Source organism: Rattus norvegicus, chromosome 17 (assembly GCF_036323735.1).
Source record: "Rattus norvegicus strain BN/NHsdMcwi chromosome 17, GRCr8, whole genome shotgun sequence".
Taxonomy (NCBI): Eukaryota; Metazoa; Chordata; class Mammalia; order Rodentia; family Muridae; genus Rattus; species Rattus norvegicus.
The window spans coordinates 15,953,538-15,967,836 of NC_086035.1; the positions used below are offsets into that span (position 1 = coordinate 15,953,538).

At 44.9% G+C, this 14,299-nt stretch overlaps 1 protein-coding gene across 3 annotated transcripts in view; it reads left to right on the forward strand.

Moving 5' to 3' along the window:
* Fam120a (family with sequence similarity 120 member A) overlaps nt 1–14,299 on the forward strand; it is a 91,187-nt gene that overhangs the window by 63,387 nt on the left and 13,501 nt on the right. For 2 of the 3 annotated variants that reach the window (NM_001191816.3, XM_063276150.1), the window contains exons 11-12: nt 5,823–6,072; nt 9,524–9,638. In NM_001191816.3, the coding sequence (NP_001178745.3) occupies nt 5,823–6,072; nt 9,524–9,638 (365 nt within the window). Of the gene's footprint in view, nt 1–5,822; nt 6,073–9,523; nt 9,639–10,926; nt 10,975–14,299 lie in introns of those variants that run through there. The other variant, XM_063276151.1, reaches the window with a different exon arrangement.

The window sequence follows — 14,299 nt, forward strand, 5'->3', positions numbered from 1 at the left end:
GTTTCTGTCCTCATCACCTCTTGAGCATTTTGAACCTGGATCTTCTTCATTTGTTCAAACTGTATGAGAACTTAGTGTGTACATGGCTGGTGCAGTGTCCTGATGCCCGGGGACAGTGTGTGCTTGAAAGAAAGCTTTACTGCCTATTTGTGAGTTTCCTTCAGATGCACACTGCTGAGCTCACGCTGACCATGTGCTTTAGAGTTAGGGGAGCGCTGCCGCTTCCTCAGGCTCAGAGCCTCAGGCCAGGAGAGCCTCAGCAAGGCTCATCAGGAGCACGTACCTGCCATGGTGAGGCCATTCATGATATCATCACTGTGAGCCACAGGAAGGGTTGGGGTGGGGGTGGGAATGTCCTTAACCACCACACACGCACGCGCGTGTGCACACACACACACATTTTTTAAAATTTAGAAACAAAAAAGGAAATTCTCCAAGAAAATCTGGGGATGTAGCCCAGTAGTAGTGTGTTCATGTAGTGTAGTTTGTCCTTACAAGCCTAAGAACCTTTGCTGATTTCAAGTTTTCAGTAAAATTCTGATTGCTGTTGGTGGAACAGGTTAAATCCTCCTTCCTGTAGACAGTAACCTAGGGTGGGCTCTCAACTAAGGCTGGGCAGGAGGGTAGAGCCCTGTCACTGGTGTGGCCTGAGCAGTAGCAGTAGCTGAAGCCACACCTCCCCCCAGCCTTGAGTCTCCCATTGAAAAGGTGAGGCTCTGGAGTTTCTTAGGTGCTGGGCAAGAAGTAGTCTAGAGCAGGGTAACTCTGTTGCCCTCCTCTGAGACTGCAGACCCATTGTTATCCCAGGGACTGATGGGAAGAGCTAAATGACTGGAGGCATGAAAGTGAAATGCAGGCTTCAGCAAGATAAGGAAGAGTGTGAAGTCTTTACTGCAACTGCAGAGTATAATGTTCAGGATATAAAGCTCTGTGAACTCACCATGATGTGTTGAAGGCGTGTATGGTAGCACATACCTGTACTCCTGGCTCAGAAGGCTGACTCATAATGTGAGCTTCCATAGTGAATTCCTGGCCAGCGTGGGCTACGTAATGAGACCTTGCCTCAACTAAAATAGAACAAAAACCACTATCCATTTCATAAAATTAGCCATTGGTTTTTTTGCTTCATATTTCCTGTATTTATGAAGTCTTCCCTGGTACCTCAGAATGATGTATAGACTTATTAAAGGATGAAGTGTGGAGGCAGGAACAGCACGCTTGATGGTAGAAATAGGAAGGACATTTGTCCAACATGCCCAAGCCCAGGCTTGAGCCCCACAACTCCTGAGCAGACAGAAAGGAGACGAGCCTCTTGAGGGGTAGAGTATGCACATGCCTGCAGTCCAGAACCTGGGCGGTTAGCGCAGGAATGGGAAATGCTCGATTGGCTGTGGGGAATATTTTGATACATTCTAGAATTAGAGATGCTTTTATATCTAGCTTTATTTGTTTTGTTTTTATTGAATTATTATCTTGCTTTGAAGCTCAAGCTAGCCTTGCACTTCATTGTTTTCCTGCCTCAGCCCCAGGTATTGAGATTACAGTCCTGTGTGTCTCTCCCTCCCCTCCCCGCCCCCCAGACGGTCCCGTCCCCTATGGGTGCTGTTTGCAGGCTACAGCACGCCAAGCTTCTAGTGCAAGCGCTGGCATTGCTCTCCCAGGTTTCAAACAAACCAGCACAGGAAGTACTCACCCGGGACTGGCACCCCCACCGGTCATGACTCTTCGGAGTAGCTTCTTCGTTAGCCCTTGACTTTTTGAGTTTCTAAGATGCTAAGAGCCACACACCTGAGGAGAGGGAGGACTGTGCAGCACTTCTCTGTCTGTCTTTGCTAGTGTGCCTGCCAGTGTCAGCATCTCTTCAGATGGTACCTGCCTCAGATATAAAAGCTTTCAGAAGGACCTCTTAGTTGGTCCCCTTGAGGATTTTGGAGGTGCTCAGAGTAAGGAGGCAGTGTCTTACTCCTCACTGCCCTCCACCTGCCGGTCTGGGAGGGGGCCACTCCCATGAGGAGGAAAGAACAGATTCCATGGTACCAGTTTTTCTTTCTATTCTGAGGTAATGGTGCTTACATAATTTTCCCTAGACAGTCTCGGGGCATAGCAGCAGCCCCTCCCTGGTGCACATACACTCAGGTCACAGGTCCGGGAAGCCACTCTGCTTGCCGTGTCTTTCTTCCCCTTGTAAAGGTGGTCTGGCTGCTGCGGGTCCCTGCAGTCATACTGCTGTGGCACAGTGCAATAGAGGCAGCTCCTGTGAGCCCCTAGGAGTGCCTTACAGAATGAACTGTGCTTACTGCTCTTGGGGTGGGAGTAGAGGCCCAAACTATCCATGATACAAGCACATGATTAATGTCTGATGGCAAACACTGGGTTTTTATTAATAGCTTAAGTATGGCAGTGTTTTATGGCCCCAAATTGCATTTGAGGGTGTGTTTTCTGTAAAGTATTATAAATTGAGCCTAAATCCCATAAATGCTTGCTGTTCTACAATTGGTTTTACTAAAGTAAAACATGGTTTTAGGGTATGGTCAGAAAGCTAATCTCCAATGCTTTGTAGAAGTGGGTTCCTTCTAGAAGCAGTAGCTTTTCTGTCAGTAGAAAAGGTGACAATAATGTTGATTGAGGTGACAGGTCAAGCATGGCCTTTTGGGTACTCTTACTTGAACATGGCTTCCTGACATGGCCCTACCATGATCCACTCTGGTTTTGTGCCAGACAGCACCATCCTGGCAGCTTGGGGTCCTGTCACCTTCTTAGGTCTGCTATTTAAAATGCATTTACAGAGGGAGGTGTTAGATCTGGGAGGAGTAGTGGTTGGATATGATAAAAACACATTGTATAGAATGCTAGGAAGAATAAAATGCTATAAGTATATATATAAATATAAGCTAATTATATATACATATATATATATATATTTTTTTTTCCCTGCATGGTGAGAGTGCTGGGTGCTTTTCATGTTAATAATTAGTATTTCGTTGCATAGCAAGGTTTTAGCCCTTTTTCTCAGCTTCTGGAACCAGGCTGGGGTGTACTTGTTCCCGCAACTAGCTCTTTTGTGCCATCCCTGCATGGCAGATGAAGTACCTACTAGATGTGTCTAGTGATTGGCCAGTGATTGGACAGCTATTGAGTGGTGATACACTCAAAAGTTCTCCAAATATTATTGTGTTTAGAAACAGCTGAGCATCTGGGAAAAAAACTAAAACAAGTCCTGCACACCAGTGTCTTTGGAGCAAGCCTTGTGTGTTTATTATACCTACTCAACCTGAACTGTCCTTGTTAGGACTATTGCAAGTGGATGCCCAAGTTCTTAGTGCTGTGAGAGGTGGCATAGCCTCACCCATCGATTCTGTGCCTGTGATCTCGCTAGTGCCCACTGTACTGTACCCATTGGATCCCCGAGGTGTAGGGCCCATAATGTCATATCAGATGAGGCAGATTCGGGACACTGAGGCTAAAGGAACTGCTTCAGTGAGCACCAGGCAGGTGATGCCTAGAATGTATACAAAACACCAAATAAAACAGTTGTCGTGGAGACTGCCTGTTACTCAGAAATGTGTATACCAACATTTTGTGCCCAAAATAAGTAAAACACAGTGTGTGCTAAAAATGATCAGAGATAGTCTAAAAACAGCCGTGGAAAGGAGAGGTATTAGAGTGACAAAGATAGATGAAAGACTAACAGGGAACCTGTGGTTTTTTTGTTTTTTTGTTTTTTTTTTTTTGTTTTTTTTTTTTTTTTGTTCTTTTTTTCGGAACTGGGGACCGAACCCAGGGCCTTGTGCTTCCTAGGTAAGCGCTCTACCACTGAGCTAAATCCCCAGCCCCGGAACCTGTGTTTTTATCACCTATGAGCACGCATGCTGGGAACAGGATGTGTTTGTGGTATATGTATGGAATGGGGGTGGGAGAGACGGTGTGAATGAACACATGTCACAGGCGTAGGAACCTGGTCAGAAGGGCCTGTGCCTCAGTATGAGGTCTCCTTTGTGGAAGACGTGAGGGAGGCAGGGAGAGGAATGCGCCACCAGGATGGCTGGCTGCCTGTGTGTGGGGTCGGTGTTGGGGTAGTGGGCTGGGGTGGGATGGTGGTGGTAATACATGTTCTGATGCTGGCATGGCTGGGAAAGGTTCTGGAAGCTGAGCTGTGCTGGAACTCAGTGGGAACCAGATGGGAAGATAATGCCTTAGATTGTGCGTCCGCGGACAGGCCTTGCTTGGTGATGGTGCTTTTACTGATTTCTTCTTGATACCTAAAATAATAAAAACAAAAATGTATATGCTGATATACATGAATGTTTGTTCTGAGTTGGTGAAGTTTCAAGGAAACATTTTAAGGTATCTCAGCTGTCCTTTAATACTATTTGAACATTCGATATCTTTAAACGTGTTAATACATTTCCATCAGAGATAGTGAAATGAAAATGTAAGAAATCTGCTTTATGACATCAGTACTTGTTGTAAAAGAGAAATTTTTGGTGACTGTCTGTACTTATATCGCTGCGTGGCTCCCTGGCCTACATGCGAAGCATCACTACCGGGCGTTCTCCAGAAGGTGTGCCTGTGGCGTTCCCGTATGTTACCTTTATCCTACATGTTGAGGTTGAAATTATTTAAGCACTTTCTTCCTGTCACTGATCCATTGCACTTCCCAGTACCTAACTCCTGCCAGTTTGCATTACATTTGAAAAGATGATTATGTCACCTGATTTAGGCTCAGGTGGAACTGGCATCAGCCAGTTTCTTGGGTGATTCTACCACAATTGTGGCGTCTTCTGAACCTCTGCATTTTTAGGTGTTTCATTAGAGAAGAAGAACCTGGGGTGAAGCTTATTGGATAGAATGTCCATAGCCTGTCCTGATTCCCAAGCCAGATGGAGACTTGAGGACGGGCCTTGCTCGGGTCTGATGTCCACTGCTTGTTGCTTGTGAAATGCACACCCAGATCCAGCATCAGATGTTGCCTCTGTGGAACTGGGGAATTGTAACTTCCGTACAGCAGGCGGGGTTGTCTTCGTGTTGCTACCCTTGTAGATCTCCCTCAGTGTATTTGAACACTGGGACTGTCATATTTTTGGGTTTGTAAGAATTGGCTTCAGCCCTGATGAGACACTGGATATGAGGTCACTGCCTATTACATAAACTTAGGATATTTAGCCTCTTTAAAAATGAAATTTTGGAGAATTTTGCAGTCTTCAGTCCTGCTGAAGATAAGTGCCGCGTTCTGCTGCCATCTGGGACTCAGAAGTTGGGATGTTACTTCTACATAATCGTATTGGCCACCCTGTGGTGTCAGAAGTTGGGATGTTACTTCTACATGATCGTACTGGCCACCCTGTGCTGTTTATTGCCTATTCAAGTAGCAAATCCGTAGGAAAATTGTTACAATATATAAATTACTTCTTAGATCTGACTTGTGGAAGTGTTTAGGTAGAAAAAGAGAGCACCTACTTTGGGTTATGTTGGAGTACAAGAGAATGCCACACTTTTATGTACTAGATAGACTCATTCATTGTTAGCACTAAAATTCTTAGTAGATTTAAAGTATCAACAAGTCTCTAACATTTGTGGTCTACCCAGTAAGTGGGGAAATCAAGTCTTGATCTGTCTGAGAAGAAATCTATGTATGCCCTTACGGAAGGTCTAAATGAGCTGTAATCACTGATAGAGGGTCAGAGACATAGGAGCTTGCTGAGGAAAGAGTGCTTCATTCTCTGTGAGGGAGGCCAGGCCAGTGCTAGACCAGGTTGTTACTGTGTAGGCTGGAGGACCAGCGAGCAACTTGCAGTGAGCTTCTTTGTGTTTTTCCTCTGCAGTCTCGCCACTGATCATTAAGGAATGGGCAGCTTACAAGGGGAAGTCTCCTCAGACCCCGGAACTAGTGGAAGCACTGGCCTTCCGGGAGTGGACCTGCCCCAACCTGAAGAGGCTTTGGCTGGGCAAGGCGGTGGAGGACAAGAACCGCCGGATGAGGGCCTTCCTGGCCTGCATGAGGTCTGATACCCCAGCCATGCTCAACCCTGCCAATGTGCCCACTCACCTCATGGTGCTCTGCTGTGTCTTACGGTACGTGACTGTCCATGGGACTCAGGGGCGACATGGGACGGGGCATGGTCACCATGTTCAGTGCCTTCTGGAAAAGATGACAAACTGACTCTACAAAGTTGTGCTGTCTGTTGAGATTTCCTTAGACCTATGTTTGTATGTGTGGTCTAGGAATGCAGGTCTCATAAATGCAAAAATCATTACACTGCAGCACATAATAGAGTAGAATATTTGGAAAGCACGTAGCTTGTAAATATTATGTAATTGTGAGAGAGAGAGCACACGTGTGTGTGTGTGTGTGTGTGTGTGAGAGAGAGAGAGAGAGAGAACGAGAGACACAGAGTGCATATATGTGTGTGTGTGTGTGTGTGTGTGAGAGAGAGAGAGAGAGAGAGAGAGAGAGAGAGAGAGAGAACGAGAGACACAGAGAGAGTGCATATGTGTGTGTGGGGGGGGGAACGAGAGAGACAGAGTGCATATATGTGTGTGTGCGCGTGGGGAGCGGATGTGAACAGGTGAATATGTATGCCTATGGAGCCTGGAGGTTCACGTGAGGTTCAAGTGGGTGTGTTCTTCGTCAGTCACTCTCCACCTCACTTACTCTAATTTACTTCTGCACAAGGCTATTTGCCTTAGGTATGCATGTGCACTAGAAGATTTAAGAGGGCAACTTTTGTGCGCCCCTCACCCCAAAAATCTGTTCTCTGTAATCATGAGCAAAAGTGAATTTGGTTACTGCTGGAGTTAAGTCTCTGTTACAAACCAAGACGTAAAGCAGCAGCTTAGGGGAGGAAGGGTTTGGTTTTCTAGGTTATAGGTTCCAGTCCATCAAGGGAAAACCATAGACTGTGGAAGAACTCAGCCTACTGGCTTGTTCAACGACATTCTTAGACATGCCAGGCTCACTTCCTCAGGGATGGTGCTACCCACAGTGGCCTGGGACCTACATTAATTATTGATCAAGAATACACACCCCTTTCACCCCACCCCCAACCACCACCACCAGTTGAGATTCTTTCTCACAGCTATGTCTAGGTTTGTGTCAAGCACAGTCAGTTTACAGTCTTTGTTCCACGTGTGAAATGATGTGTAACACTTGGCTTGTCCGCTCTCAACACTGACTGAGGCAGCATACTGTACCCCATGTGATACCTAATTTGTGGTCATTTCTGGGTAAGCACACAGCCACATTTGTTGGTTATGGATGAGTTGTGACATTCACATTGTGTCTGTCTCACGGACAACTTCATGTTTCCTGGGCTAATAATACCCTTATTTCTCAACTGTTTATTCTGTTGGTCCCTCAAAGACTGAGTGAGGGATTCATTCTTTGCCAGCACCTAGGGTTATGGGCATGGTGAGGTGGAGGAGCATAATTATCTCCTGGGCCTTTGCCTCCATGTGTAGGTCATCATTTATCCATGCACCTAGGCAGAGAAGCACAGAGAGGGTGTGGCTTTCTCTCTTCCTCCAGAGACAGCTTTTGACGGTGTTTTCTCCACCCTGGGTAAAGTCCATTAGGCATGCCATGAAATGACTGTCCCTGTAAGCCACTGTTAGGATGGATACGGAACACTGCTGGTCCAGGCTCTAGAATCCAGAGCAATAGAGATAAGGAAGCAGGGATTATGAGCAGAAGTTAATGTGATATGAGAAGGCCTGGAGATCTGTTATCGTGTTACACACAGACTATATCAAAGAGGTTCTTCCTCAAAGTGAAGGGAGAAGACCACAGATAAATAGATGGAGGTTATGTTAGGCAGTGGTAGCCATACACTTTTATTAATAACAACACTCAGGAGGTAGAGTCAGGAAGTTCTCTGTGAGTTCAAGACTAGCCTGGTCTACAGAGTGAGTCAAAGTGGTCTATAGGACGACAAATGGGAGTATTCAAGTCAGTCTGAAATCTTGAGGAGGAGGCGGCCTGTGTTGATGCACACCTGTAATCCCAGCACTAGAAGAGGCTGGAGAAGAAGGGTAGACAATTCAAGGCTACTCTGGTCTACAAAGTAAGACCTTATTTTAAAAAGCAAAAGAATCAACCACATATGCGTGAGTATTTTTCAGGGATGAGAGGTCCAAGGTGTCATAACAAGGCCCCAGCTATTTATTTGTGCTTGGAAAAACTTTGGACTGCAGTGTGTGTTCTAAGGATGGTGTCAAATCACCTTTCATTCTGTAGTGGGCGCTTCTTTCCCATTTACTCATGGAGCCTCAGTGGGACCGTTACGTTGGACTTATGGACTTAGTTGCAAAGATTATAATGTATGTATGCTTGTTTGTTTGTTTGTTTGAGACAGGGTCTAGTTTGTATCCCTGGCTTGGCCTCACTGCAGGGATTAAAGGCCGTGCCACCCTGGGGACAGAGGGTGTGATTTTTGTCAGTGTACATAGGGATAGTTTAATTTACTCTTATGTCACTGGTTAAGTGCAGTACAAGTATTTAGTATTCGTTCACACTGACATTCGATTGCCTATTTACTTATGCTGCAGAATTGTACCATGAAGTGTGTGTCTCTGTGTCCTTCAGTTTCACTTTGATGTAGGACACTTACTCCTGCTTTCACTAGAACAGTAGAAGTTTCTACCTGTAAATGTTTAGGTCAATGAATACCTGCCTCTTAGTGAGTTGTGAAATCTCACTTTGCTTATTAATGACTCATTAGGCTCTCCCTGTGCTCCCTTGCTGTACATGTCTAGGGGAACACTAGGCCTGGCATAGCTTTATTAACTTGGCTTTAAGCTGAGAAAACCTACTTGGCAGGCAGAGGTGGAGAGAGTGTTGCATCTCTCACTCCCTACACTCCCTTGAGCTGTTCTCCAGGGCCACAGAGTAGTCTGTCCTCAAAGTTGTTCTCATGGTACCTAACAACCTGATCCAGTCCCCCATAAGATTTCTTGGGTACAAGAATCAGTATTAATGGGCTTACAGGTTTATGAGTAGTGTGGCTAGCCATTTCTACGCTAAGAGCTAAATGAGGTTATACTCTGTGTAATGATGCAGGCTGTTGGCTGCTTGGCACATCTATCCTAGTGGAAGTAGATTCCCTTTAGCCATCCACACCAGGCTGTTCCAGATGTGAAGGTGCCCTCATTAGGGCACTGAGTATCCTCTTCATGGCCACTTCCCATACCATTCCCCTGTTCAGCTGCTGCCAAGGACTCCTTAATTCAAATGAGACAGAGCTCAACCTCACAGAGAACCACCTTCCTCTGTCTCTGCCTCCTGAATGCTAAGAATAAAGCATGTGGCCCCAGTCTGGGCAAGCACCATCCAGCATTCTAGCTCGCTGAGTGTTGATCATGGGCGCGTTGTTCACCTGGCATCCTCTCATGGAAGCAGTAGCTGAAAGAGCATACAAAGGCAGCTTCCTGACTTGCACCATCCTGGACTTACTGAGAAGCTGCTGCTGTTTTTCCAAGTACTGGCCGACCGCTCTAGTCATTCCACTCTCCTTCTGTTCCTCACCAGGTATATGGTGCAGTGGCCCGGAGCTCGCATTCTGCGGCGTCAGGAGCTGGATGCCTTCCTGGCTCAGGCATTGTCTCCCAAACTCTATGAGCCGGACCAGCTGCAGGAACTCAAGGTACCGATCAGCCTTGTTTCCTTGTTCTGGAAGTCTTGTTTTGGATTTTGGTGTAACTTTGCTAACCCTCACCAGACAGTTGTTTGGGCACCAAACTAATAATACTAATGTCCTATGTGTCAAAGCCTTCAAGGCAAAAGGGGTATTCCTGTTCAGGTCTGGCTGGGCCATCAGGGTTTGTGAGCAAGTAAACAGCCAGTTCTATGTTTATCAGATTTTACCTGTTTACCAGTTGATATTTATTCTTGTTTTTCACATCGGAAAATAAACTTCTCTTTTTTATTTTACCAGAGGATTCCAAGCCCTGGGAGGGCTCAGTCTTAGGGATGTTCTAACATCTAGCCAGGATTCTTTTTCTTATTTCATTCCATTGTTCCTAGCTGCACTTTGGTTTTCTCTAAAGCATATTCTTTGCCCGTCTAGTGCTGCACACCCCCTTTTTGAAGGAGCCCCTTGAAGAGCCATGTTAGCATCCCCTGTCGTCACCCCTTTCCGTGAGCCTTTAACATCACGTTCCCTTTCATTTTGCCTGTAGCCCTCCTTTGTGTTTGTGTTGCCGCATTTATTTTCTCCTGAGTTGGCTGGTTTTGTAGTGTCGCCTGTCACTGCGCTCATTAGTTCTGTGTCCATGATTATGATTGCTTTCCTGTCTCTGTATTAAATGTTAGAGAGCTCAAGTCCTCAAGGGTAGCCGAACTCACAGTTCTGCCTTTTCTTTTTAATGTTAGGGTTTTGTTTTTCTTTGTCATCAGTTATTATAATTTTTTTTTTTACCAAGTTTTGAAATCAGCTAATCTCTTTTGAGAAATTTGCCTTCACTTTTAGATCTTTTTGCTGTTCTTTATGAACACATCTTATGGCAAAGATTTTAGACTAGCTCAGTAGATTTTTTTCTTTTTAGTATTTGACAGGTGGTTCTCAATAAATTTCTGGTTTTTTCCCTAAACTGTTATATTTAATTGCATATTTTGGTGCTAACTGGAATTCCATTGAGGCTTCTGATGACTTTGAAACAAACTAAGCACAAAACCAAAGCTCAACAGAATCCCCTCAAACTGTGTTCTTTACTTTGTGGATCAAGCTTTTCTGTGTGTTAGGCAGAAATTGTTACTGTCTTTAACACTTTTGTTTTCGGTGTCAGGCAGTGTGGCGGACCCAGTCAGGTCCTCCCGTGTGTTCCCCGGGTGCTCCGTCACCGTCCTCGCCGCAGGCTGTGCTTCAGGGGGTGGACTCACTGCCCTAGAGTGTGGTGCCACCCTCTACCTGTCCTCCTGTTTCTCTTGTGTAGATTATTCCTTCAGTATTGGCATCCCAGTTCTGAAAATCAGCCCGCCAGGGACCAGGTACGCCCGCCAAGCCCTATTCACCATCAGTTACTGTGCCAACGTCCATCTTCTCTCCCACATCCTTCATTTCGGACCCACATGCACGGGGCACCTTTTGAAGCTTTCATTTTGGTTCTTTTGAGACCTTAGTGTTTTCACGGTTTTCGCCTGATTCTTCATCCAGGGCGCAGCATTTCTGCAGATGTATCAGTGAGATACGTCCCACAAACAGGGACCTTCTGTGTCACTGGCCGCAGCCCAGGTCTTCTTGTGTGAACGTTGGTGGTCCTGTTTTACAAGCACAGCCCACACTAAGAGCTTCATTGTCAGGGTTAGCACACATTTCACAAGAGCTGTGAGGAAAGAGCCTGTGGTTGAGAGGAAGGCAGCTGACTTTGTTGTGTTTTGTTTTGTTTTTAAGATTAGGCATTCTCTCAGCTATTAAATTGAGAATTGATAGGAATATTCTTATTTCAGGCTACCCAAAATTCTTATGTAGAGTTTGGCATTCTAGAAATTAGTGGTAGAAAATTAAATTTTAAATTGCCTTTTCATTTAACCATTAGACAGAGGTTTTTGACAAGTCAAAAGCAATGGCGGTGCCCTTCTGTAAGATGCCTCTTCACTGTTTAAGACACAGTCACCTCTTGACTGTCTCTGTCGCTGTGCTGGGGCTGTCACCCCGTTTGTGGATTGCCTAGACCGGTCACTCTTCCCTGTCAGTGTCTGGTACATGCTTTGCCATCAGGAAAAGAGGAAGAAAGGTCCCACTTCTTGCAAAAGTTTGAACTCTTGCAATCAGTTTTTCTGAAGGGAGGGTTTGTGGGGAAAGACACTACACCATTAGCTAAAATGAGTGTTTAAGAATTCATCTCATCCATGCTTTCTCTGTCCATCATAGCCATGAATAATTAAGCATGTTCTGTGTGATTCCCTGCGTACCTGTAACAGTGACTGATGACCCTCATTTGCTTCCCTGTTCAATTTTGTGAGCCATTCTCCTAGTTTTCCAGCAACAGTGTAATTGTGAAGGCAAAATTAGCACTGAGCCTGGGGCTCAAAGTTGGGGTTAAGGCTGAGGAGAAGAACTTTCCTGATGTGATATTTGTCTAGTTTCTTCTCCTTTGTTCTTGACATCCCTATAAGTGCTTTAAAAGTTCCATGTGCCAAGTGGAGACTAGAAAATATGGAAAATGAGGAGCTTTAAAGACAGTTAGGGCCCACAGCAGTCTCTGGGAGCTGCAGTTGTGTTGCATATAGGTAAATAGGCCATGAAGTGAGAGTGGGTCTGTAGCTCAGTGAGTAGAAGTCAGATGCCATCACTTCACTGCAGTGGGCTCTTAAACGATCTGCGCAGAGAATAAATTCTGCAGCTGTATTTCTTGTGAAGCCAGATCTTTCTGTTTGTCGAGTTGAGGAACTTTGGATAATGATGAACATTTTATCTCCATTTAAGAAACTACAGGGATCTATACAGTTTAGGTTCCAGTTAACATTTAAGGGGACTGGAGAGCCAGCTTAGCTATTAAGGTCATTTGCTGCTCTCCAGAGGACCTGGCTGTGATTTCTGATATACACATGGCAGTTTACAACTGTCTGTTTTAACTCCAGTTTTAGAGAGTTCAGTGCCTTTTTCTGGCCTCTGAGCACTCATGTGGTGCACATGCATTTATTTATGTGGGCATTCATTCATACACATCATTAAAAATTGATGGATGGTGGTGATTCACGCCTTTAATCCCAGCACTTGGAAGACAGAGGCAAAGAGACAGGCAGATCTCTGTGAGTTCAAGGCCAGCCTGGTCTGCAAAGCAAGTTCTAGGGCAGCCAAAACTGTTAACACAGAGAAACCAGAGAAACCCTATCTCAAAAAACAAGACAAAACAAAACAATTAAGGAAATAAAAACACTGCAGTGTAAATTTTAAAAGCTTTTTGGGCAGGCATGTTGGCATATGCTTAGGGGCCAGAGACAGGAGGAGCAAGAGGCCATCTTGGGGAGGGTGTAGTAAGAAGCTATCTCTAAAACATTTGTTTTTTGAAGGAAGCCAAATTTACACAGCAATGGAAAACTTATTTATAGCTTTTGTTTTAGAAATGTTTGCCTTTTAAGTTAATGGTAGTTATCATTACTAAAATTGATAAATCATTTTGAAAGTATTTTTTCTTCATTTCTGAGGATTAGACCCAGGGCTTCATGCATGGTCAACAACTTCTATTTGGCTGAGCTACATCCTCAGACCTAACATCATTTTTTAAATCCACAGTTGCAGTCCCTCAGTGGCCAGTGTAATTCATATATGAATGAATGCACACAGTGTCGTCTTGCTCCATTCCTCTCAGCAAATGCAGAAATGAGTAATTCTACCCAGAGTGCTTTTCTGCTGTACGCCTTTGCTACACTCTGTTAAGTGCACATACAGTGATATGGCCAGGGCTTTAGTCAGTGGGACTTTGCATGTCCAGTAGTAAACAACTCTTAAGAATTGCATGTAGGCTGCCATAATTGTGCCCACAGATAATTGGTATGGAATTGATGTGGAACATTTTCATACAGGTAGAAACCTTTCTAGTACCACCATCTCTCCCTAAGCTTTGATCCTGATTTCCAGTCTTAGGTGTAGGGTACAGAGGCCATGGCTAGAAGCTATGGCCCAGATGACTAGGTGGTACTGTCCCATAGAAGTGGGAGGGTGACCTGTGTGCTGAGGTGTCTGTTTGCTTGCAGCCCACTTCTGCTTAGCTGCTCTTCAGCAGGCCGGTTCACTCCCTATGGAGAGGAGTCTCTTTCCTTTCCATAGCACTCAGAGGGATCTCAATAAAACATACGTGTTCTTGCCATTTGTTTCAGACTGACCCTCTCTATGTATTGCACATAAATGTGAAAATGCATTTAATCCACCACCCAGGCCCTCATGTTTCTCACAAGTTCCAGATGTATATATAAAGTGTTTGTCAGGTCTTGACCTGACTCCTAGGCCTTACAAGTTTAGTTGCACTGACTAACATCTTTAGAAAAGATTGGCAAGAATGGGATAGAAAGTTTTGCAGATAATCATAAGATCATTAGCATCTGGCACTGAAATAATTCTTTTTGTGTTTCATGTAATGCCATTTCCAAAAGTCATTTTCCCTGCCACAAGGCAGCCTTGCCTGGACTAAAAAGGTTTTTATTCTAAAGATTTTATTCTTGAAAAGCCATTGAGGTGACAAGAAAGAAACCAGAATAGAATTAAACCTTTGTCCTAGATAATCCACAAACTCGGCCCTTGGCACACAGATGATCAAGAGTTAATTGCACTGTGTCAGGTGTCTTACCCTGCCCGTTGTCTGTGAG